A 25,710-nucleotide genomic window follows, 5' to 3' on the forward strand; every position below is an offset into this window, starting at 1 on the left:
CCTTCCCCCATGTCAGCCGCTTGTGACACCTGGACCTCCCGCCTATCAGGCCTGAAGACACAAACATACAAACGCAACTGTACTCTATCGCTGGCTGTGTTTAATGGGGTGCAGCCAGCCATCACTGTCAAATCTGACTGGCAGCTGTCCCCACATCTTTAACTACCGATGACTCGCAGTGAGGGATTTGAACCAAAACTCTTTCAAACAATGACCGAGTGACTGCAAATGATTAGATTGGCTTGACTCTCACAATTCTGGAGCAGGAGAGGGGATGTATAATCGCCAATGTTGTTCCAATAAGCTCCAACACAATGCTTGATTGCCACAGAGGCAGGGCTATTGTTATCGAGTTCCCATGCCAAGCTTCCTAAATTCAGGAACTGTTCCGAGGAGAGATGCAGCCTTTTCTTCATGCTCATCCAAGCATGAACAATGTTCTTAATGACCTGGTAATTGAAAGGCATTCATGTGGACCAACTCAATCCCCTCATAATAATATGTTTATTTTATGTTAAAAGTGACATGAGAATTATATGCGACCGAAGAAGCAGGTGCAATCTGTGGTAAGTCCCAGAAGATGGACTCACCCATCTTGGAAGAACAGAGCTCTTCTCTATGGTGAAGAGAAGCTGACTTGTGCTGTATGAAAGTCTGAAGCCAACACACATCTACTGCTGATGAGGGACAGTCCGTCTCCAACAGACTTGAGATGTCTGTGATACAGAAGAAATATGAGAACCATATTAGACATATTTTTGTATGTAAATGCTACAGTATACAGTAAAATAGAAATAGGCCTAAAATGTGGCTATAGTAAATTATAACTATAATCAAGAATAGTTTTAAACTAAAGAAAGAAGACGTGTGTGTGTGTGTGTGTGTGTGTGTGTGTGCGTGTGTGTGTGCGTGCGTGCGTGCGTGCGTGCGTGCGTGCGTGCGTGCGTGCGTGCGTGCGTGCGTGCGTGCATGTAATCAAAATATTAAAGTGAATTCTCTAGAATGAGACTTAAATCTAGTATTAATACAATAGTGCATTTCTGGATTTGCTTGGCCTTGACAAATTTACATTTAAGAGGCCCCTGTCCCTGGAACAACATGCACACCTACTGAAACCATGTTTCCTCTACTCCAATTCCCTCTCCTAATGTCAGTCTCAATTAAGGAAAATTACAGAGGGACCTGCACTGTACCACCTAATGTGGAGCTATAGTCAAAACTACTGTACAGTCACAACACAATTATAATATTGTGCTGAGTGTAGTAATTTGATTATGATCAAACAGACAAAAAGATAATTTAATTGACTATATTCACACAGCCATTCTGCTCGTACTCAATAGTTTGGGTAAAACATGTGAAACAGAGGTGGTATAATTGGTGATCACCTGCTCTCACGTCTTCTTCAGCCTTTGTCGGGTAGAGGGGATGGCGACATGCTCCAGCCACTGCAGATATGTTGTTGCTCACTGTGGCGCCTGTGGTTATTCTGTGATGTGGAACCTAATCAGTAAGGAGTCAACAGATCAAATTTGAATAAATACAGAAACAAAAATAACAAGGAGAAAAAATACACACACACACACACACACACACACACACACACACACACACACACACACACACACACACACACACACACACACAGTGCAAAAACACAGTCAGAAAAAAAAAGATTTTAGATTTTTAAAATACATTTTCACAAATAACATTTTAGATCTATTTGGGTGCATAAATGTCCCCCGTGTAGAAGTGACAAAACTCATTGAGAAAGGTGTTTCAGGTACACAACTAAGAAAATACCTGCATATGCCGAAACCCCCTCTCTCCTCTTTTAAATGGTGCACTTTACATAGATTGTGCATTCACCCATTCACACACACATTCATACACAGATGGCAGAGGAAACCATTCAAGGCACCAACCTGCACATCGGGAGCAATTAGGGGTTCAACTAACTCCATATATGGGCATACTGTAAGTGCATGCCCATCACAGATGGGAAACCTTGAACGCATACTTAATTTGATATACTCTAAAGTGTCTATTTTTTAAGTGGTGCAACCACTTCATTAAGGAGCTATGTGTGTCTGCCCCTGGCTGAGTCCGTGGGTCCCTGGCTGGGTCTGTCCGAGCACGAAAATAGCGTTTGGTTTGTTTTCACAACCAAGTGTCACTGTTGCGCAGCCTAACACACACACATATTAACTGTATATGATGATGTCGGGTGTGACAGTACAGTACAGTACAGTACAGTACAGTACAGTACAGTACAGTACAGTACAGTACAGTACAGGGACCCCCTGGGGACCCCCACATGGTCATTTCTCGACCGTTTCGGACGCGGGGCAGCTTGCCGGAACCGGGCTGGCACCCTGGGCACGTTCCTGTGGGGCTGGAAGTTCCGGGGACCCCCGGGGACCGCCACACAGAGTTGCACCACTTACTTCACACGGGTGTGATTTAAAATGTATTTTGACATTTTTAAGTATGAAATGTATTTCTATCTTGTATAATAAAAGTAAGCAACCGAGATATGACTTTTGGCCCTAATGGTATGCATTTCCAGAAGGCTGATAGCTACTTATACAGTACCAAAAAAGCAGTTGTCAACATTTAAGCCAAACCTGGCCCGGCCTCATCAAAGGAAATTCAAATTTGAGAGCTTGTTCATTCTGAATACTATTTGCTTCGGGTCAGTAACTAGATTTTCTTCAAGACAGAACTTTGCAAAAGTCTAGGAAGGCGACCATCCATTAATCAGAACGGTGGCAGCTTGTTGATGTCAGGAAATATGACTTTCTGGCAGAATAAGTGAGAAAGGGAGGGAGGGGTTATTGTATATGATTACAACCAACAGATTTTCTGCATTCATTAAGGAACGGGGAGCTATAGCTCAGGAATTGACAAACTTGTAAACTGGCCAAAAACCCACTTCCTGCAGCAATTAATCACAAGTTGGCAAAGCTTACAGGTTACAAAAAAACTATGAAAAAAGAAAAATATTAATTATTTTCTTATCAACATGGAAAGTGTAGAGTTTGAAAACACACTATTGGGGGGGGGACGGGACAACCGATCCAACAATAGAATAGATAATTGAAAAAACCTGCTGGACTTTGTTTGCAGCCTTTAACAAAATAGTTTCCTCTCACACTGATGGCTTCAAGCATCTGACTGGTCTGAAGATACACATGAAGTCAATGCCGCTGGTCCTCTGAATCTGTCACCTGATGTCCACCTGCTTGTTTCTCCTCAGACCACTGAGCTCTCTGACAGACCACAGGTAGCAGCCAGGTGCTGAGAGAACCTCCCCTCAAAGGCACACATCTGTTTTCAGATGGGGCTAGGGAGGGGGGCACCTTTTGTAAAATTGCTAAAATGCAAAAGCTGTTCCCCTGGCATGAGTGGGGAGCGGAGAAGAGCTGGCCTGAGTTTACGGGAGGAGGAAGCCGGCAGAGAGCCAGTGGTTAGCAGTTGGGTAAGCCACGGCTGTCTTATTGGCATGCTGGAGCAGGTACCCACTTCTGTCCAGAGACAGCTGTAAACCAGTAGCCCATAGCACAGCAATCAGGCACCCGTTTCCTTAGAAGAATGCTGATGTGTTGCAATCTGCCGCTTTACGCTTCTTGCAGCCAGCACTTCCATCCTCTCCTGTATCAGAGTGACAGTCTTGGCCTCTATTCCTCATGACAAGCATGGCATAGAAGCACCGGGAGAGAAAAAAAGGCATTGGAGAGGGAAGTGTGCAAAGTATGTCTGAAACTAATGGCGACCTTTGCAAAGATTAATTTGTTTACTGTGATGGGTACGGGCTGTCATCGCTAAGCCAAGTGACCTTTGTGTCACTGTCTGTCTGTTCATGGAGACTTGAGTCATCTATTAATACAGAGCGATCCCATCACTCTTCACTCCAGCATAAAGTGTCTTGTGCAATAACAGGCACAGAAGCAGCAATGTCGAATTCATCTCAGTTAGCTGCAAGAATTCTCTCATAATGCTTCCTAATCAAAACCTCCCTAGAACAGTGGTGCTGTATGCTACAATTGATATCAATAAAAGCTCAGGACACAGGGGATCAATATCTCATGGTATAATGAAAAAATGAGAAGCACTGATTGAGTGAATAATAGGTGAATTACACACACACAGCTGTACATTATAAAGCGGTTACTGGTGACAGCTAGACACCTCATAACCCTGGTAGGCCTCAGCTCCCCAAAACATAGCTGAGCTTGCAGTAATACGAGAAGTTCACCTCCATCAAGCCTTGATAGCAAATGGATCTCATTTAATTTGGTGAATGAAGGAGGTCAACAGTATTGGTTCCATTTCACGCAGCCATAGAAGAATCACATACATCATAACTGTCTTGTTCACTACTCCATCTGCCAGATCCTAGGCAAACTGCAGCGTCTCTTCGGGCAACTGGAGAGAATAATCAATTGTCGCTTCCCTTGCATTGAGGGTCTGTGTGACTCCAGGACAGGTTCAGATTCAGAATCAGGACAGACCTGGGTCAGCATTCAAATGCATATCATTCCTAGCTTTTTTTTCTTTCTTTTTTTACCTGCTTAAAAGATGACAGCGAAGCATTTGAAATCCAATTTTGGTTAACTTAACTACCCTTATGTTTGATCTTTGCATGTTCTCAGACTGCTGGCCACATTGTTACTTTGTACATGTTTCCTATAGAGAGTATGCGCATGCTTAAAGTGAATGGCACATCGAGTGGCAAATCGAGTGGCAAAGCAACAGGCAAAGTGAGTTTAACATCGTTTAATGTTGTTTAATGCAATCAGATATGACTTTTCTGTGTGGATGTATGGGCTGTCAAGGCCAGAAAGTAGTTTTTGCCACTCAGTAGGCCTTCCTGCATAACTTCCTGGTTTGCTGATGATGTCACGAGCATACCCTCTATTTGGCCTACTACTGTACTCTATGTGGCGGCAGTGGCTCACGGGTAGAGTGACCGGATGGCAACTGCAAGTTTCCCAGTTCTAACCCGGGCTCCCCCAGAGTTAGTGTCGAAGTGTCCTTGAACAATACTCTGTCTGAACCCCTACATGCTCCCGATGCGCAGGTTGGTGCCTTGCATTGGTTTTCTCCGGCATCGGTGTGTGAATGTGTGTGTGAAATTTGTGAATGGGTGAATGTAATGCACAGTCTCTATAAAGCGCCTTGGATAAAGGCGCTATATAAATGCACCATTTACCACTACTGTATGTAGGTTTCTATGCAATTCAACAGTTGTTCATTATATAATTTAGGCATTTAGCAGACGCTTTTAATCCAGAGCGATTTACAATCAGCAAGGTACACAAGGTAATCAAATCAAATGCATAGAAATAGTAATCTAGGATCATGGCTAAACCTATCATCAGTCTAACAGTAGAATATATAAACAAGAAGAATCACACTTTGTGTGTGAAGTGAGCAAACATTAAAAGTCCATAGACTTGGCTGTCACATGGCATCATTACGAGTGTGGCCCTGTTTTTGTAGCCTGGCTAATAATCCAGACCGAATCAGCCGTTGGGGGGCGCATGAATAAGACAAACATTAAAAGTCCATAGACCTGTTTGCCACATGACGTCATGTCTGAAAGCCAGATGTTGGAGGCCCTCTAAAATCAATAATCTTCACATTATCAGATTAGCATCAAATTGGAGGCCCCATTACGTCACTGTCTTTAAAGGCATCCCGAGTGGGAACAGGTATCATATTTATTATTTACTTATTCTTCTGAACACCTCTCGCCATGTGCGTGCTACTCAACAGAGTTAAAGCTGAACTTGACTTGAACTGATGCCCGATTTGTAATTTGTAATTATGATGTGTTTACAGGCTCAAACCTTTAGCACAATTAGTACCATGTATTTTGACAGGTTTGGCTGCACAAAACATACTGGAAGGAAAAATGAGTAGGCTAAAATGTATGGTGTAAATACTCTTATGACCTATGACCTATCTGTAGCAAAAGGTTACAGATTACTCACTGTATTTACACTCCTTCTGTGCACATCAGGGAGTGGAATCCCAAACTTTTCCTGCATTAGTGCTCTGTTCTTTGGGTGCCCAGGATTACACAACAAACGCATCACAAATGCTGATTTGTGCTGAAGGAGACAGAAAGAACAGTGATGGAAAATACATAGATGACCTGTCACAATAGCAATGTCAAAATGAATAATAATTAATCAAAAAAGAAATACAATAATCTTTATCTAGGCCTACCTTTTCGCCAGGTGAGGGTCTTGCAGGGTTCACTGTTTGATGGTTGATGGCTGGAAAACTCTCCAAAGTTGGCTTCCTGTAGGAAAGAAACAATTCCCATCACCAAAATGTTTTTCATATTGGTGCTGGTAACTAATTGATACTAAAGTAAGTACTGAATTATAGCTTCACCAGTCTCTACCCTATAGGGTTATCTAGGTTATGCATGAGAGTTCACAAAGCTCAACGTTTAGATGATGTAGCCTACTTTCTCCTTTGCATGTTAAAATATGATTTAAATATGTTAAAGCATGGAATATGGGCTGGGCTCTGCTTAGCTTACCATTTGGGAATCGGTAATGTCTTCTTCTGTAAGTCTTCAATGCAAGGAAGAATTAGCAACTGCTTGTTCACTGTTTTCAGATACTCTTCTGCACGTTTCTAGACAGACATACGAAGATAGAGAATAACATTCCACAACTTCCACTTCCTCACACCAGTCAATACTTTAAGATATAACCACACCTTGATCACACTTTCTGTCCTGCAGATGGCAGTATCTAGCGCTTGAATGTCCAATGTTTCTCCTCCTCCACTGATAGTGTGCCTCAGCTGTCTCAAGTCATCTTGGACCTGCAAGACACATTATACAAATTCTGGATAATTTAATTTAGCTAAAACACGCACGCACGCACGCACGCACGCACGCATGCACGCACGCACACAGACACACACACACACACACACACACACACACACTCCCATGTAGCACGTTTCAATCTGTGTTCATAAAAGTTATTATATATAATATTTAGACAGTAAGGTACACTTATCATTTAAGATGCATTTAAGTTATTTTAACATATCAGTTGGGCTGTTTTTCCAGATTAAAAATGTCTAAAATATTGTCTGAGAGCTAAACTAAAACAATCGGGATGGTGTTCTTTTTTGCAGGTGATTAGTAATTAAGGTATGTAAGTATTGGTAATTTTATTTATAACGGTTAATTAATGATTAATGAACAAATTACCTGAATTAAAACTTTTCCAACTTCATCTTCGTATTTAAGTGCTTCAGACATTTTTGTGAAACCTCTATTCAAATAAGTATCAGAATGTCACGATCAATACATTTGGTGCAGGTATGCGTAGGCTCACATTTCATGCAGTTAAAAACCTAGCTAAACCTATGCATCCACATTCTCAGTTCACATTCTTTAAAAAAGAGCCACTCCGTAAAAATCTAGCTGTTTCAAAACATTGTTCGTGACCATGGCAACAAGACGCACTTCAGGTCATACGTCACTTTCTCTATCCAGCAATTCCAGCTGGCAGATTCGTTGCACTGTGAGGCAATTAACTACAGACATGTCAGAATGTCATGAAGAGCCAAGAGACCAGCCGTTTACGAACAATAAACACTATTTGTAAACTAGTACGCTATTTAAAAAAGGAAAAAAATAAAAAAAAACTTTAGAATTAGTTCGAACTTCAAAGATATTTGGCAAATGTCATGACAAAAATTAACCACATTAACTTAAACCAGCTGGTCACCACTCAAGTCAAAACTACACTTGTGTAGACTATTTGTACGTCTCTAAATGTTTTGATGAATTGAACAAGGTGGACCCTCTTGTAAACAAGTGTAATGCTTAATTGGGTCGTCCACTCACAGTTAACAGTTGAGTTTGTGCTTGAAATGTACTGTAATTCTGCAAACTGTTAATAAATATTCCAATCAATCAAAAAGATATAACTCATTAACCTGCTGCTGTTCGATTACATCAGCGGACCACACATGCATCAGCTGAAATGCTGAATTCTCGATTTTCGCAAGCGGTTTGATGTAGTCATGCAGCAGTTCATATGGGGTATTTGGTGAAATAAAAAAATACAGGGTTTCGTACGAAAACATCTTATCTTACAGTATGGTTATAGAGTACCTCTTGCAGTGGAGTTATGATGACAAGCTGCCCTACATAATTTGTGGGCGGTGTATGGTGTTGACGAGCGGCCCCAGTGGCCAATGAGGCGTTTACTTCAGATATCTGCACGCACCGGAAGAGAACATGTCGGTTCATAGTTGAAAGGTGAAGTAGCTAATGCTAGCTAGTGCCATGATAGTATAGCTTCTAGGTGGTTCTGGTCTAATTTATTAAATTTAACCGTATAAACGCAGCAATAATGTCCGAGTGTGAAGAAGACACAGCAACCACACCTCCATCTGTGCTCATCACAAGCTGCGATGTATCTTTTAAGGAAGAAGAGCTGATAAAACGTATGTTTATAAAAGCTTGAAATCGCAGGAAATGTACTTGACGGGCACCGCTGATGGGACATATAGGTCGACAATAATGTGTTGTTGTTATTTTGTGTTATTAATGACACGCTATGTTTTCATCTCACTGTGATATGTGCCGAAGTAAACAGTAAACACAATGTTGTTGACTTGAGTAGTTTGTCCTCTTACAGTAATTACTTTTCTGTTATGTAGCCCGTTTTAGATTTTCAATTGCTCGTGTGACAGAAGAACATTTTCCTCCCTTTATTTTAGACATCATCAATCCAACAAGTTTGCCAGAGCCCTCCAAGCAAGAACAGTCAGTGGTTTGGTACCCATGGACGATCAACAACAAATACTACACAGCGGATGTCAGTCTATGTACAGTGCCAAGCACATTCCAGATGACTTCAGAGATTGCTCAGTCCATGCAAGCTTTCATAGCTTATTTTGACAGCACATCGGTAGGTTAATTCCTGCATCAGGAAGTTGACTTCGTAGACAGCTTTAGCCCTAGAATGACTGATATTTGTTTTAGTTAATGTCTTTTGCCATAGAACACTCAATGCGTTTTCGTGGAAGCATTCCATTTGTGGTGTGTTTATAGTGCTGCTGTGAATGTCGCGTAATGAGGACGTGGTCATTGAGAATCTCTTGTGGAAAAGTGTAGTTTACTAAATCCACATTTTCTGCCAGAACTTTCAAAATCAAATGCACATATATGATGGAGGAGTGCATGCAGAGCTGAGCCACCGAAATGGATCCCTCTACGTACGGAAATGCATTGAGTGCTATGTATAGTGATGTGTATATAAAATGCATGCAGTTTGAGTGTATGGAATAGCAGCCATTCTAGGGCTAAAACGGCTTATGCTATATACAATGTTGTGCATGTCACATGTGGTGTTCACAGAAGGATGGTTTGGAAAAGCTTTCTCCCTGGATATCTGTGGTGGAGGATCTAACACCAGAGGTGCTCATTCTGGTGTGTGACAGAGTTTGTGAAAGTGGTGAGTAAAACCTAACCTGATGTCCCTATTTTGGGCATGTCATTATAGGTGATATTTTTATTTGACTGTAATAGCTAAAATAGACAATCTACAAGAAAACTCACAGCACGTGAGCTTTTAAGTAGATCGGCTATTTTCGATATTCACCGCGCAAAGAAGTATGTTGTGCCTTAATCAGTGTGTGCAAGCAAAGTTCCTCTTTGTGTGCTGATAATGTGTGTCATCCTCATGTGACATTGTAGCTGCAATTTGCAACACTAGATTTTTTTTAAATTGGTTGAATCTCAATCTAGTGTTGCAACAACCCATTCATCCAATAGAAAAGTCTGATCTGCTTGTATTAAATGACGTTAAAATCACCAACATTGCAGCTGTAAGGCATGCTTGAATTATCCTCTTTCAATCTGCAAAGCGTTTGTTTCATAAAAATCCACCTTAGACATGCTATAATGTTTTTTCGTTAGTTGTTCTATTTATAGTGACTCATAGGAATAGACTATGTGACAACCGGGTATAGTCTGGTGACCACCAGAGAGACGGGTGACAGCCGGAATGTAGATGGCACCCGGGAGCAGTATGAGTTGGCGCCCCAGACTGTGTCTTCCGTGAGGAGGAGGCCCTACAGCCCACGGCAAGGCCTTTAGGAGGGCCATTCAAGTCGCAAGTGGAGCCTGCACTCTGCGGTACCACCGCTCCCCTGCTGGTGGAGCCTGCGGAACCATTTCAGCTCAAGAATCTGCCACTCCTGAATGAAGTGTCTAGTGCTGGGAGTCTGGTGCAACGCACAGGTCCTGGGCCTGGTGAGAGCAGGAGTGGACCTGGTGAGACGTAGGAGGGGCCCGGACAGGAGTCAGCCCACAGAGCCTAGTCCTTCCACGCGCCAGACCTCCCAGTCCCGGCAGAGTAGTTTGGGAGCGGCGGACTGTGGCCCTGGTCTTTCCCTAACGGAACTGATCGTGGGTAGCTACTGGGACGTAAGTCGGGACTTGATCACCCCGGCTGGGTCACCCGAGTGATGGGTATGATGTTGCAAGATCCGAAACCCAGATGACCTTTGGATACATCACTGAGGATACGTCCCAGGTGCATGCAATGTTTTTTCGTTCTGAGCTACTTTCTGCTAAGAAATTCTGTGCCGTGATATTATATATAAGTTTTGGAGTTTGGAAGCGCTGGTCCGAAGTCACTCAACATTCCTGCGTAGTGCGTACCACTGAATTTGCACATAATGCAGGAAGCAGCAGCATGATGCGTTAATGAAAATGAGTGCTTCCAACACTTAAACATTTTTATTAAACAAAGGCTTTGCAGATTGAAAGAGGATACCGTAATTCAATCTTGCCTTACAGCTGGTGAGTTTAACGTTTAATACAAGCAGATTAGACTTTTCTGTTTGGATGAATGGGCGTGTGTCAATGGAGGGTGTTGCAACTCTAAATTCAACCCATTATAAAAAAAAATATCTAGTGTTGCAAATTGCGGCTAGTGACATGGATCTATTCATTCACAATCTATAGGGGTTACCAGGCATGAAGCACAGCAGTGGTGTTTGAGTCACGCCTTTGAACTAGTAGAGATCAATCCTCAAGAGTTGCCAGATGAAGATGGTGAGTTGGGGTGGCATCATTCAATATGAATGATGTTGATTGGTTACATTCACAATACATATTCGTCTTACGTTTGCTTTCCCATTCATATTGTTGTGGTTGCATTTGCCAGACGACTTCCCGGAGTCCACGGGAGTAAAGAGAATCCTACAGGCCCTCAATGCCAATGTGTGGTCTAATATGGAGATGAAGGATGGTGAGATAACATAACGGCACACCTCTTTATACAGAATTCAGCTGGTCATGTATTTTTTTATTCCTATTGGTGTAATAGACATGCATACCTCAGTCAATATCAGAACATCTCCATTTCCCAGAACACAACCAGGGATTTGGCCTAATGAGTAACCTTGTGGCCTCCAGGCATAACAACCCACGTAGCTGCCAAGACCCAACAGTCAGTCATATTTTTTGTTATTACTGATTTTAAATGTAAACCGGGGGGATTTAACAAGTGAGAATCCATGTTTGAACATATTTTCACAAAGCAATTTCTGTAACAGTCTTCTAGTTTGCCACCAGAGGGCGCAAATGACAAGGATGCCAAGGTAACAGAGACTGATGGCAACACAGACACACAGGTGGAAACAATAGTTGGTGAGTGAATCACTGCCTATATGTACCAGAATGAGGATAATATATTTACCTATACTAAGGGTATGTTCATCCTTGTAGGCACTGTACCAATACATGTGATATAATGATTTACCAGTTATTTCCTTTCTTAGATCCAATGATTGATTTGGACATCCAGGAACTAGCTAATCTAACAACAGGGGATGCAGATGTGGAGAACTTTGAGCGTCTCTTCACCAAACTTAAAGAGATGAAAGGTAGTCATTGGACCAGTGAATGGGAAGGGACACACACTCATCCCTCTGCTCTATCAATCTAATCTATAATGCGTCAGTCAGCTGATAGTGATCATGTATGTCCAAATTGTAAATTGAATTGGGTAAAGAACAATTACACACATCTCTGCCGTCCGGCAGAAACCAGCTATGTCCAAATTACTTTCTTTTCAGGAAACGCAATACTGCCTCAAAGTTGGCTTTATACATTGTCAGATACTTGAATGTTTCATCACTGTCTAATCAATGATGGACAAAACGACTAACTCGGAGTTAGGTGGTTTGACTGACAGTTTTAGGACCCAATGGAGTTAAATTTAGTCGGAAGCGCTTTAATACTTAAGTTTATTTGTAAAACCTGCAGTGACACACATAAGTAAAGGGTGTTAAATAGCACTGATTTATAAAAAAAAGTTGAAAAATTGAGATAGCTGCTTTCTGCCCAACGACAATATAATTGAGTTAGGAAGCCTGGACAGTAACTATTGAGACATACAGGATCACAGGATGTTTCACCTACAGCATTACTATTCTCATATTTGTGTACTCATAATGTGCAGTAGGTGCTGTTTTTCTTTGACATGAAGATACATTCTGTTTTACAACTTCCAGACAAAGCTTCATCTTTACCCCATGAGCAGAGAAAGGTTCATGCAGAAAAGGTAGGCAAATGTTCAGTGTTGTGGTTTGTGTGCAGACTGAGCTTCTTTTTGCCAGGTGAAACCTGGCTTATGATCGCTGCTATGAGGACCTTTGTGCGACCTAGTCCTGATTGGCTGGGCCTGTTGTTCCTCCGCCACTCTCTAGATATATTAAAACTCTATGGTCTGACTCTCAACCCAGAGTCTGTAATGCCGCAGAAAAGGGGGACTGATGCACAACGGAGAACAATTGTTTCACCTGGCTGTTAATGATACGCGTGTAAATGCATTACAGTAATGTGTATTGGGACACAATCTGAATAGAATGCAGTATCTTTGCATTTGTTAGCTAGCAGTTTTTCTAGGCTAGAAATATCTATTCCTAGCCTGGGGAGACATACCATTTCAGGGTTTATGATCCAGTTGGGAGCGGATGTTGTTGTAGTCGGATTTGTAGTCATCAGGCCGTAACCCCCAAACCGGAATCAGAATTAACCAAAATAAAAGCCTTGATGTGGTATGAATCCGACAAGTTTCTTATTGGAATAGTTAATTTGTTATATCCATATTTTATTCCAACTTGTAGCGAATGGCGAGACTAAAAACAAACCGGGGGACCATAACTATGGGGGTTTTTTAATCATTTTGTCTAAACGGCGCCTAGACCAGATCACACGGGCGATAATAGTAACACAGACCAGGCTTTCCTCCAAAGTGGAAAGTCTGGTGGCGCAAGGTTAATCTATTCCCAGGGTATGTGACATTTTTGGCATAGTAGCATGGTAATTTCTGTATGTTGGTCAACAAGAATTGTGTTTATGCAATTTGAGTTAAAATTCCCCATCTGACGATTTGACTAATCTGTTCTCCAGGTTGCAAAAGCTTTTTGGATGGCCATTGGTGGGGACGAAGACGAGATAGAGGGCTTATCATCAGGAGAGGAAAGCTAGACAAACGGTGCTGGTGACTGAGTCATCCTTTCCCCTGGTCCATCAGAGCTATCCTGGGGCCCTTTGAAGATGCAGCACCCTTTGACTTGCTCCTAGCACAGGGATTGCAGAAAGACTGAAAGGTGGTACATTGTGACATTTATAGCTGTGTGGGCCCTTCGTCTCCTCATATTAAATTATGCAATGCTGCAGTATAATGGGACGCAGTTGGATTTCCTTATCAGGGACAGAAAGCTGCTTGGAAGAAATTGAAAAGTGCCATCATCACGAGAGGCAGTTTTGAAGCGCATTGGTTATACAGGACTGTAACTCACCGCCTCGTCTGGATCCTTGGCTGCACTTTTTTTTTGTGAACTTGAAGGCTTTGTGGGGATACAAGTGAAAGTAAAACATTGAATATAAATTGTATGGTTGATTTTCCAATCTTTGGTTTGTCCATGTGTAGACACAGATGTCACATTTCTTTCTAAGTGACGTGTGCGTTCCAATTGAAAAAGTAAATATATTGTAAGACATTTAGTGTACATTCTGTTGAAGCAACATCAACATAGTTGATTAAAGACACGTTTAATTTATTTCACTGGTCTTGTGTGTTTTGCAAAAGTGAAACCTATTGTCGCACTGTAAGCTTACCTGTGATTTATTGTCTGACAATTCTGAGTTGACTGTTACAGTTTTATTAAATTGTCACATAACAAAACAATGGTCATTTTAAAATAAATTTAACAAAACATACATAAGACTTGGAACAAAAAGCACAAACTAACAGTACAAAGGAATAGAATTACAGATCTACCAACTACTTAAAGAATTGTTGTACACAGTATGTTTAGTTTAGCACCGTGTAACTGCTTTGAATAGATTCTATGACAGTCTTTTGTAAGTGCAATATTCACATGGTGATTGGACAGACACTATTCAAAGACATCTAGCAGATTACACATGCCTTATAGTATTGTAGCAATGTAAATTTAATGTGGGATATACTGTAATCACTGGACAAGCAAAAACACCACTACTACCAGAGCTTAATGGATCATCACAGAGTTGGAAATGCGTAATTTACCCATAGCATCCAGTAGGGTAAATGGTGTACTGTAGGTCGGAGGTGTTCATTTTTGCAGACTTGAATACCTCAAATGGGACATTACACTGCTAGTGCATGCTTTACCCACAGGGTTCACACAGTGCTCAAGTCCAAACATTTGTCACATGTGGTTCGTCATAATGAAAAGGATATATAATTTCCTTTTCCATTAATGGTACAGGTCATGATACTAAGAAATGCACTAAGCCTAAACGTGGCCTCTGACCTGACCTGTGGAACTTTCGCTTCCTTCCCTTTTCTCTGCACAAAAAATAAAATATATATCTTTGGAAGTGTTTGCAGGGGCACACTTCTTTAAAGTAGATTCTGGTTTGAATTGATAGATCAAACGGCTGCCTGTTCATGTATTTATTTTCTTACATGCCAAGAGGTCAGCCGCGATTCAATGCAAGCTATAAATATTTATGTACAATGATCTTAGTGGGGCAATAATAAAAATATATTCCCCATGCAGGACAGTATGCAAAAATAACTTATAAAATGTCTCTTTCATTGATCAAAATAGTTTTCATACAATGGTTTCTTTTCAAGAAAAACACAATGGCACTATTATCTATTTCCTTGCTTATAAACATTTAAAATACCAATTTTAGGACTTTTAGGATTTCACAAGTGTGTTAATATAGTACGGGTAAAGTCATTATATATTAATATATATTTAACAAATATATAAGTTAATTAATCACTACCCAAAATAATGTAATTTTATGTTCAAAATGAAGTTAAGTTGATAAACAAGCCTCCCTCTTCACAATTCCAAAGAGTGCAAGGAGCAGGGGGCACAGTGAAACACCACTTACTGTAGTATAAAATAAACAATAGCTTTAGCTGAAAGATTAATAGAATTTAGCTGACACAAAACTTGGTGAAATGTTTTTTAAGAGATGAAGCTGTACAAAGACGAGAACATGGAAAAAAGGAAAACCTTTATGCGTTTATCAAACAGCGATAAAGGCAACATTACATAATGTCCAGACAACATTGTCTGAATGTGCGATGAAGGGAGAGAAATAGGTCAAATATGCTCAGCCTTCTAAAACCTACCGCTAACATGCTATGACTGACCGTTCTGCATGAGACAACAAAACAACATACGAGTCATCAAAACCATCAAATGAAATGCTACCCTTACAAGGAAAGTGCTTAACAGTGTGTGAGGTGAAATGTTGGGGTGGTTGATGCGGGATGCAGGTGCTCTGGTGAGGCAAGTCTCTTGTCTTTTCTTAACATTAAAAGAATGTCTTGTTTTCCTATTTGTGTTGTTGGCTGTTGCATGTGGGTGGGGTGGTCCTAGGACACACTAGAGCAGCGGATGCTGGGAGAGCCCATCTGTGTAAGTACCTTGTCCAGCCACTGCAAAGGCCCGTTGAGGTGCAGCTCGATCCAGCAGGGGGTGCTGGTCACTGTCTGACGCCTGGAGGACGGGGACAGAGAAGGGCATCTTTGTTAATGTAATCTTATATCATAATATGTCCATACAAAATACATCAGAACATCACACAAACGTATAGTGTTTATCACTCACTGGCTGCCTTTAAGTTCACGTAAATGTAGGGTTAAGTGATATTGTTTGGTTAAAACAAAAGGTTTTGTGTTTCAGTAACAGGGGTCTCCCTGTCTCTCCAGCTCTAAACAGAAAATACATTTTCAGGTGGGTGATAAAATCTCAGCCAATCAGGAGAGAGTAGCCATTTATCAGCTTAATTTTTATAGCGTTCCATTTCCAATTTTGTCTTCTCATTTCTTTGTGTCATCACTTATCCTGACTCAGTGATCAATGATTGGATAAAATTGGTACCCCGACCTGAAAATGCAGTTTCTGTTTAATAAAAAGCTGGAGAGACATGGAGACTCCTGTTACTGAACAAACACTTTTTACACTTATTCTAACCAAACAAAATAACTTACCCTACCTTTAATTGACTTGATTTTACTTTATTTTGTTCTCTCTCTCTCTACTCCGTATGTTAGCGTCTTTCTTCTGCACACAAGCCCACTTTTACTGGTAATTTCTAACATCATGCATGCTTTTACCAGGATTCTTGTCTTCTCTGGGGTATTTGGTGTCAGAAAGAGAAATGCAACACTGGCTGCTCTACAGTGTCCAGTGGGAATCCCCGTTGTAGATGGTGTCTGAACGCGTTCACCTCTCTCCCACCCCTCCGCCACTGCATGCCTCCTCTGCATTCTTCCCCCATTAGTCAACTCTCTCCTGCCGTCTCCACTGTTGCACCCCCTCCCCCATCATTACCACTCCCTCTCCCCCAAGTCTGCCGGCTGCCTGTGCACAATATCCATTTATTCTTTGTCCTTTTTCCTTGTTTGACCCCCACCCCCAAAACACATTTTGGCCATATAGACCAAAGCCCCACCACCACCGATAGCGTCTCAGTGTCAAGTTTGTGCTCAACCTCTTTCAGCCATCTCAAATGCAGTGACACTTGTAACTCAATGTCTGCAGGAAAATAAACTTCACTAGTAATTCAAAAATATTAGGCCCTTAAATGAGTCAGAGGGTATCACCCGAGACACCCTAAGTTGAGGAATATTTGATTGACTTGTATAGGTTCCGTAGTTAGTAGTAGGTTCAGACAGGCAGAGACAAAGAAATATAATGCTAGAATGTAAACAGCCCAATATGTTGTGGTAGGAGGAAAGAAGTCATTAAGAAAGCACATATTGAGATGCACAAACAAATGATGAAGAAAAAGGTAGGAAAGGTTGACAGGCCCACCAGAGTAAACCATAGAGTATATATATAATAGAGACTGAACTGGCGCGAAGCTCCGCCCCCCCAGCTATTCATGTCAGTGGAAGTTGCTCAGTGGCGTTTTGAAGCACCCGGAAGACTGCCGGAAGTCCCTCCCAGGACCTCAACTTTGAGGTCCTGAGTGACGTAGGGCAACTGAGCGCTCAACGTTAAAGCCCAGCTGCACGGGGTTTCCCGGTCATGAATCCACGGGTCCGCCTGTAGTCCCTCCTCCTACCACTAGGACCCAGAGCTTCAACGTTGGAAAGTCTGCCTGCCCCCTTGGAGTAAACTCGGAGTGGGAAGAAGATAGGGAGCCTGCGTGAGAAAGGTAGAGTGGGTTGTGCGGTGTAATCAGAGCCAGGCTGTAAGTGGCTCCACATGCTGTAGTGTCTACAGAGTGACGGCTCCTCTCAGGAGAAGAACCATGGGCAGAGAGGGCCAGGCTCACTGAGGGGCCCCTTTAGGCCCCCCACACCCAGAGGATTACTCAAGCCATGAATGCACTGCACAGCCTGACAGTTTCCCTCATCGTCCACTCTGTTTATGTAAGCAGTAGTGAGAAGAGGGGGTGCAGGGTGAGAGCAGAGAGGGCCCTGGTCATAGTTACTGAGTCAGGGTCCTGCTCAAGCCTGTAGAATTCTGAGCCAAGAACGGTGAAGAATTATGCTGCCATTACTCAACCTTGGTAAATAGCTGACAGTTTGCATACATAACCAAGAAAGCTGTCATCGCAGGCCTCTGCTTTTTAAATCACATCGATGGAAATTTAGTTGCAAATTATTTGCTTATTCAACATCTTTAAAATGATATTTCAGGCTGCTGATATGAATACAATTTTGGTTAGATATTCCACTGTTGAATAAATATGATGTAGTTCTACAATATCCACTGGTACGCAGATATCAATTTCTTTCTAAATGAAAAGCTGGGCATGGTTTGAAATTGTTCCCCTCGGTACAGATACGCCTTATGCCTTAATCTTATTCTTTTAAAACTTGCATACTGTAACTTGCATTGCTTAAATTGAATTGATGTTTTATCTTGTCCAAAACAAAACACAGCAAGCTGTTATGTATCATGTACAGAGGTTCCTCAAGACCATTAAAAACTCTGGAAAGGCAAATAGTAATGTTGATTATTTCTCCCCTTTAATAATAGCAATTGTGATTGTATTTTATATAATTATCATTGACTAGTCACCACAACGAGGTATGACTTGTAAAGGCCTCTACATAGTCCGTTTTGTTCCTTGCGTGGGGGAGTCAAACGGACACCAAAAACACAAGCTTATTTTATACATGTATAGTCGCTCCGTCGCTTGCATCGTTTACGTCGGTCTATTATAATTTTTAATGTGCAAGCATCTACTCGCCCACTAGATGGCAGCTGTGACACCCCCTGGCACCTGCAGTTGGTCTATTTTATTACATGCGGATGCGATGCGTCAAATATGTTTAGATTGTATAAACTGTACTGACGTGCCACTTTATTTTTTGTTATGAGTTGAGATGTAGTTATAACTGTATATAATGAGTTTTACACTATATCATCAATCGAAGTAGGCTATATACCAGGGCCGAATAGTTTTCATAATCCCCCCCCCCCTGATGTCATGTTGTCCTGTTTAACTTCCAATGTGATATATCCATGCCGATCGCGTTTACGTTTACAACTCAATGTGCCAGCGGTCGAGCAGAGGAGGAAAAGCCTTCTTGCTCTCTGCTGCCTCCAGGTGGGCAGGGTGTCCTCGACGCAAGGTACGCAACGCAAGCAATATGGTTGCGTAGGCTCGGGATCAGATCTCAACCCGACGGAACGAGACGGATCACGTAACTGACGCAAAGCAAGGGAGAAATTTCTCTCACCCTCCGTTGCGTATGTACTCTTGCGTCGATTACGTTCGACTCTGCAAGGCACTTAAAGAGCGTGCAATCGTGGAATGAGCAATACAGCTAAACGTGTACAGTAGGAGGTAACCCCCCCCCCCCCCATTAAGCTTCTGTTGGTAATCTCTCTCATTTTGAGAGACCTGCCAGTCACATGTGTTTATATTCTTTTCTCTTTTATTTTTGAGGGGCACTAGGCCGCTAGCCACTCATGCTGGCAGCCAAGTCTATGGATTTTTATTTTTATTTTAAATTTTTATCCCACTATTTTGTCACCCATTTTTTCACCCAGTGTCAATTATCTAATGTAATCCTGGGCGCTACACTTCCTCTGCCAACCTGGGGGGGCAACGGACTGACTTCATGCTTCCTTCTATGCATGAGGAGTCCAATCTGCTTCTTTTCACCTGACAGGGGAGAGTTTGTTTAGAGCATTTATGATGTAAATCGTTTGCCAGCCAAGTCTATGGACTTTAATGTTTGTTTAGAGCATCAATTAACGACATAAGACGCCATGTGGCCGATATAAATAATTAAATACAGTGGGCACCCCTCACTTCACGTGTTATTCTTTTAAAATTTAGAGTAGCCAATAATCTTTGCCCCCCATTTCCATGGTGGATTCGAACCCACAACCCCTGTGGTGGTGGGCAGGGACTTTACTACTGCACCACCTGAGCATGATGATCACAGGAGTTGTTTGACTGGCAGATGTGGGCAGCATGCATCCTGCAACTTTGACATCTGTCTTTGGTACCGTTGTGCAAATCTTGCCTGTAAATCTCTGGAAGAAAGCCTATGGTTCCCCAGTGAAGCATAGGCTACTCTTCTTGCGGTGTTGTCTTCCTTTGACTTCACCTATCTCACGGAACTTGGTCCTAAGTTTGGAAATGGTACCAACACCAAATAATGCTGCCAGCCTGCCACTCTTGCGTAACGGAACACCAGCTTCCACTTGCCCTATTGCACTGGTGCCTCACAGGAAGCCACGGGTGATTTTTAACCTGCAGCACAGAATAGTTTTAACGCGCCACGCATGTCGGGAGCCACGGGTGATTTTGAACCTGCAGCACAGAATAGTTTTAACGCGCCACGCATGTCGGGAGCCACGGGTGATTTTTAACCTGCAGCACAGAATAGTTTTAACGCGCCACGCATGTCGGGAGCCACGGGTGATTTTTAACCTGCAGCACAGAATAGTTTTAACGCGCCACGCATGTCGGGAGCCAAGGGTGATTTTTAACCTGCAGCACAGAATAGTTTTAACGCGCCACGCATGTCGGGAGCCAAGGGTGATTTTTAACCTGCAGCACAGAATAGTTTTAACGCGCCACGCATGTCGGGAGCCAAGGGTGATTTTTAACCTGCAGCACAGAATAGTTTTAACGCGCCACGCATGTCGGGAGCCACGGGTGATTTTTAACCTGCAGCACAGAATAGTTTTAACGCGCCACGCATGTCGGGAGCCAAGGGTGATTTTTAACCTGCAGCATTTTTAACCCGCAGCATGGGTGATTTTTAACCCACAGCACGGGTTTGTCTGACTAATGACTGTAGGACTGTTGGTATGTCGAACCAACATATGTCTGACTAATGACTGTAGGACTGTTGGTATGTCTAACCAACATATGTCATTGCATGTACTCCTACGGGGTGACTGTAGGACTGTTGGTATGTCTAACCAACATATGTCATTGCATGTACTCCTACGGGGTGACTGTAGGACTGTTGGTATGTCTAACCAACATATGTCATTGCATGTACTCCTACGGGGTGACTGTAGGACTGTTGGTATGTCTAACCAACATATGTCATTGCATGTACTCCTACGGGGTGACTGTAGGACTGTTGGTATGTCTAACCAACACATGTCATTGCATGTACTCCTACGGGCTGGGCGGCACTTGTCAGCGGGGAGTGTTGGGCGGGAGGAGTAGGACGAAGGCTCTATCTTGTCCCGATGGGGGCTCCTCACTGGCAGGTGAGTACACAAAAATGTGTGTGGGGAAGAATTAATTAGCATAATGACCATTGGGTAGAAAAAAGGGGGGTAAAAAGAATAGGCTACTCTAGTCTAACACACCTGTGACTGGCGGGTCGCTCAAAACTAGAGCGATTACTAACAGAAGCATATTGGGGGAATTTGGCAAATTCTCTGGGGGCGCTACATACACATTTAGCTGTGTTGCTCATTCCACGATTGCGCGCTCCGTACAAGTCATACTTTGTTGTAAAGGTGACTAATCAACGATAAAAAAGACATCAAATACAATACCAATTGGTATTACTGAAGTGGATAAATAATCGACCGAAGTTCCAAACTATTTTATTTACAAATCAATCTCAGATTTACATTCCCAGAGGCTTCATTGTGTGTTAGCAGTATTCAAAGTTGCCATCGGCAGTTGAATTCAAGTGAAAGATCTTAATTTACCTGTATTCTGCTCCCCATCCTTTGACGAAGCTCATGCGAATAGTGCACATCCTAGTGAGCTGGTAGACGGCCTCGAAGCCCTGGTTGACTGACTGGGCCAGCAAGGCAGCAAACTCCTGGTTGTTAAATATCTTCAGGTTGCAGCCTGAGAAACAAACACATGCATGCACAGTTGCACACACACTCAGTTTACTTGTGTTTGAGAAGCCCAAATTATGAGTGCCACTGGGGTATGACCAGGTCATGCCCTGGTCACTTCAGTCAGTGTGTAGTGCATCCTCTCAAGCTGACCTGGAGGGATCTTGCAGACGGTGGCCGGATGCCAGCCGTAGCGCTGATTGCAGTTGGGACTCTGGACAAAGATGGCACTGTCACTGAGACACTCTGCAAACACCTCTCCCCCGATGTAATACAACCTCACTCCCCGTCCTGAGAGACAGGACAATAGAGACCAGCTCAGTGCCACTGTAAATGTTTACTTTTCACAAAACACATTGTACTACTACTACTACTACTGTGTGTCCGTGTCCTTGTGAAATTAAACCAACCTATGTGTCTGCGTGTGAGCTCCACAGACGAGTTGCGGTTGACGTTGGACAACAGGCCCAGACAGAAGCGCTCCGAGTTTGATGGGTCTGTGAAGCCGTCTACCGTGAGGGAGGGCTGCGATGCATGGAAGGTCTCTCCCACCCGTTGGTTCAACTCGTAGTAGGAGATGGAGCACCAGAAGGCAGATTCACAGTACGTCACAGGCTGCAAGTCTGCAAGAGAGCAGGAAAGGGGTTAAGATGGAGAGACAGAAAGTAGAGTGGGTGAACACAGTGAGGGGTCTGTGAGACAGGAATTAAGGCTTGCGAAAGCAGTTCAAAAAGGTCTGAGGGCAAACAACCATGTGGAGATGCTCAACGCTGATAAATGTGTTCCCTTTGAACTTTCCTCTGTGGCGTTTTCCCATGACCTGCATGTCCCCCAGTCAGGTGACGTGGCTGTTTATCAAGTTTTCCTTACAATGACTCCCCCTCGGTGGCTTTCCACACATATAGAATAACCGGGCAACAGGATATTATCATTATTACATTACCTTGGGCTGTCTGTAGTTGGCCGTTCCACGGGACTACGATAGGCCACAGACAAAGACTCCATTCATACTATACTTCCTGTGTTACTGCCCTGGGGCTCAGCCTCCCAGACCCAGTCGGCTGCCCCTGTATATTATCATCTCTCATTTATTCAATAATTTTCTTCTCTCTCACACACACACACACACACACTGTAAATACAGTCTCACTCCCTCTCACACTCTCATGAGCACTTTCACTCCCTAAAAGACACTTCCAATTAATTCAGAATGTAAATCCTCTGAACACTTGAAAAATACTGCCAGAGGTGAGTTTGTATTTTCCCGTTAGTCTGTTCACAGATTTCAAGATGACACTACAACCTATGGTCAAGACACCATCACTGTGCTGATATATCGCTATATCTCTGAGTAAATTACCGGAAGATATAATCCTGCCAACGATTAAAATCAATCCAGACAGGCTAGGATAGGTATTTATAGATGTGAGAGGAAGACGTCAGGACTGCACGTGTGAGGAGGACAGGCAAAGGGTCATCAGGTACCACGAGAAGGAGGGAATCCATTGTTCCTGGATGGTTCAGGTTAATGATTTTAAAGAAACTTTGATTTTAAAGAAACTTGGCCCTACATTAATGTTATGTAGGTAAATTATGTAGGTAAGTAACATCCAAATTAGGGCTCAGCCGATTATCGTTCCAATCTTTATTATCCGTTCCAATATTTATTATTTTTGTAATTATCAAAGGGCCCCTTTAAGAGATGCATGCACTCCTCAGATGCAGTGACCAGTCTCTGAAAGTACAGTTTTGTAGTCTGGCTCATTTTCTCGCATTACTGGATTGGTGGAAATGTGGACAATGAGTAAATAGCCAATGAATACAGTAAAAAATCTCTCAGTGCAGTGCAGCACTATCTCTCTCTCTCTCTGGCACAACAGCGCTACTTTTGGTAGTCATTGGTACTCGTGCTCATAGTGACAGTCACATAGGTGGGTGGGTGAACACATGTGAACACGGACATTGCTGTTCCTTGGAGTGGTTGCACCACTCAAAAAGTGCAAGCTCACGTTGTCAAAAAGAGCATACTAAGGTTACAAATCTCATGAAATCTCTCTCCTGCTCATTTACTCACTGACTAATGACTATCTTGCTCTGGAGACCTTAAGATCACAGCTGTTCATAGATGTTACACATTTACAACCATAACCTACACATGTATTTAGCAAAATACAGACCACAGTCACAAAAGCTACATTACTGAAGGCATTCACAGAGCAGCATGAAGACTATTCTTTCAAAATAAGAGCATGCTAAAGATGTAGTTAACCTACCGGTACTCAGCTGTTGTCAATAAGAGTATACTTAAGTTACAAAACTCACTTGACAATTTCACTCTCCCTTTTTCTCATTTGCTTGCTTTCTTTTTCTATCTCTCTATCTCAACACACACACACATTTCTAATCACAAAAATAGTTACCTGCACAAAAGGGGCTGATGACGTAGCAGACTGTTCTCATTTGGCAGATAAACAAGTACATAGTAGTATACTGCCCTACAAAGCCAAAGTGATATTACAACTAATTGTATATCTGTTCTTGAGGTACCGGTAATTGTTTATCCCCCAAAATCACGAAGGCTAATTTGACAGATACACAAATAAGATGGTGTGTCCAAAAACATAGTTAATGCACTTTGGCTTTGTAGGGCAGTATACATCTACCTGGTTATCTGCTAAATGAGAGCGGTCTGTTACACCAAAACGTTTTGCATCATTCAGACTCTTCACTCATTGAGTCACTCATGTTATTCCTATATGCAAAATTTTACCAATTTGCTTTTCTTATACTCTACTTTATTTTCGACCATATTTTAACACATTAAATTCTTTAACTCTTCATTAACCCTATAAAATTGGTCAATTTAACCATTTCTGTTACACTTATATGACTAGCTAATATTTCTGAATTTATGAAAGGTGCCCAGTATTCCGATTACTCGGCCCCTTTGGTGTCCACTGTTCGCACCAAAAGGTGCCAAGTGTTCCGGATAATGACACAAAGACGACCACTTGACTCCTTGATTCATCCAACCCACACAGAGAACCAACCAGCAACATGGGAAAGAGAGAAGAGAGCACACACAGACGTTAAGCCGTTGAACTGATTTTACTGCTGAGGAATGATATTTCAGTGGGGTCGCCGTCGTGGCAGTGTTTTGGGTCAGCACTATAATATTATTCATTCAGTTCATTTACAAGATAGCCTTAAAAATAAGCAGGAATCACTGCTTTCATTTGTATGTGTGTGTGTGTGTGTGTGTGTGTGTGTGTGTGTGTGTGTGTGTGTGTGTGTGTGTGTGTGTGTGTATACACCTGGTGCCTGTTTGATACAGTCAATGTATGCTGATTTTATTTTAAATCACATCATCAGTAAAATCATGGAGGTTGTATTTAACCCTATAATATGGGGAAACTGTAAACACACACACTCATTGCATTTTATTTTATTTTATTTTTAACATTTAGAGGAAGGTTGTTTGTGATACTCAACGTTTTTCATATTGCCCAATGCCCACAAATGAATATTGATTATTGGTATTCTTGATTACTAATAATTGATACATAATAATAATAATAACTAGAACTGCACTCTGTCGAGTGCCTACTTGCTTGTTGCACACAAGTAGGCCATAAATGGCCTACTTGTGCGCAAGCAGAGCGCGCAAGTACTGTCGTAGCTATTTGCTACGTACCTACTTTTTGCACGTAAAAAAGTAGTATTATGAAGTATATCGTAATAAAGATGTGGATTAAAGGACCCAATGCCTTCGATGGTGACGTATATCTCGATCAGTGTCGGGTGGATTAAAGGAAATGCCTCTATGTATATGTATGG

At 42.2% G+C, this 25,710-nt stretch overlaps 3 protein-coding genes across 6 annotated transcripts in view; 1 reads left to right on the plus strand and 2 right to left on the minus strand.

Moving 5' to 3' along the window:
• iqch (IQ motif containing H) overlaps nucleotides 1–7,306 on the minus strand; it is a 26,942-nt gene extending 19,636 nt beyond the window's left edge. For 2 of the 4 annotated variants that reach the window (XM_079501572.1, XM_079501569.1), the window contains exons 1-8: nucleotides 7,247–7,306; nucleotides 6,742–6,849; nucleotides 6,560–6,657; nucleotides 6,238–6,313; nucleotides 6,000–6,119; nucleotides 1,389–1,503; nucleotides 591–716; nucleotides 1–51 (exon numbers count right to left, since the gene is read on the minus strand). The exon at nucleotides 1–51 is cut by the window's left edge and continues 152 nt beyond it. In XM_079501572.1, the coding sequence (XP_079357698.1) occupies nucleotides 1–51; nucleotides 591–716; nucleotides 1,389–1,503; nucleotides 6,000–6,119; nucleotides 6,238–6,313; nucleotides 6,560–6,657; nucleotides 6,742–6,849; nucleotides 7,247–7,297 (745 nt within the window). In that variant the 5' untranslated portion in view covers nucleotides 7,298–7,306. Of the gene's footprint in view, nucleotides 52–590; nucleotides 717–1,388; nucleotides 1,504–5,999; nucleotides 6,120–6,237; nucleotides 6,314–6,559; nucleotides 6,658–6,741; nucleotides 6,851–7,246 lie in introns of those variants that run through there. The other 2 variants (XM_079501570.1, XM_079501571.1) reach the window with 2 other exon arrangements.
• A 958-nt stretch (nucleotides 7,307–8,264) lies between these two features.
• Nucleotides 8,265–14,130, plus strand: aagab (alpha and gamma adaptin binding protein). The gene is made up of 10 exons (XM_079501603.1): nucleotides 8,265–8,493; nucleotides 8,770–8,960; nucleotides 9,410–9,506; nucleotides 11,024–11,113; nucleotides 11,226–11,309; nucleotides 11,431–11,510; nucleotides 11,617–11,710; nucleotides 11,842–11,946; nucleotides 12,577–12,626; nucleotides 13,478–14,130. The coding sequence occupies exons 1-10, from the start codon at nucleotides 8,400–8,402 to the stop codon at nucleotides 13,553–13,555; spliced, it is 963 nt and encodes a 320-aa protein (XP_079357729.1). The 5' UTR covers nucleotides 8,265–8,399; the 3' UTR covers nucleotides 13,556–14,130.
• A 1,444-nt stretch (nucleotides 14,131–15,574) lies between these two features.
• smad3b (SMAD family member 3b) overlaps nucleotides 15,575–25,710 on the minus strand; it is a gene marked incomplete at its 5' end in the record, with an annotated part of 43,943 nt that continues 33,807 nt past the window's right edge. The window contains 4 exons of the mRNA XM_079502325.1: nucleotides 15,575–16,077; nucleotides 21,736–21,880; nucleotides 22,027–22,164; nucleotides 22,284–22,496. Of these exons, the coding sequence (XP_079358451.1) occupies nucleotides 15,954–16,077; nucleotides 21,736–21,880; nucleotides 22,027–22,164; nucleotides 22,284–22,496 (620 nt within the window). The 3' untranslated portion in view covers nucleotides 15,575–15,953. The remainder of the gene's footprint in view (nucleotides 16,078–21,735; nucleotides 21,881–22,026; nucleotides 22,165–22,283; nucleotides 22,497–25,710) is intronic.

The sequence above is a fragment of the Electrona antarctica genome (genome assembly GCF_951216825.1).
Source record: "Electrona antarctica genome assembly, chromosome: 5".
Taxonomy (NCBI): domain Eukaryota; kingdom Metazoa; phylum Chordata; class Actinopteri; order Myctophiformes; family Myctophidae; genus Electrona; species Electrona antarctica.

Bases quoted from the DNA above. Each gene is read 5' to 3' on its own strand.
- aagab (XM_079501603.1), top strand. From the start codon at position 8,400: ATGTCCGAGTGTGAAGAAGACACAGCAACCACACCTCCATCTGTGCTC. The intron at 11,310-11,430 runs GTGAGATAACAT...TCCATTTCCCAG, and splicing joins TAATATGGAGATGAAGGATG to AACACAACCAGGGATTTGGC. The intron at 12,627-13,477 runs GTAGGCAAATGT...TCTGTTCTCCAG, and splicing joins GAAAGGTTCATGCAGAAAAG to GTTGCAAAAGCTTTTTGGAT.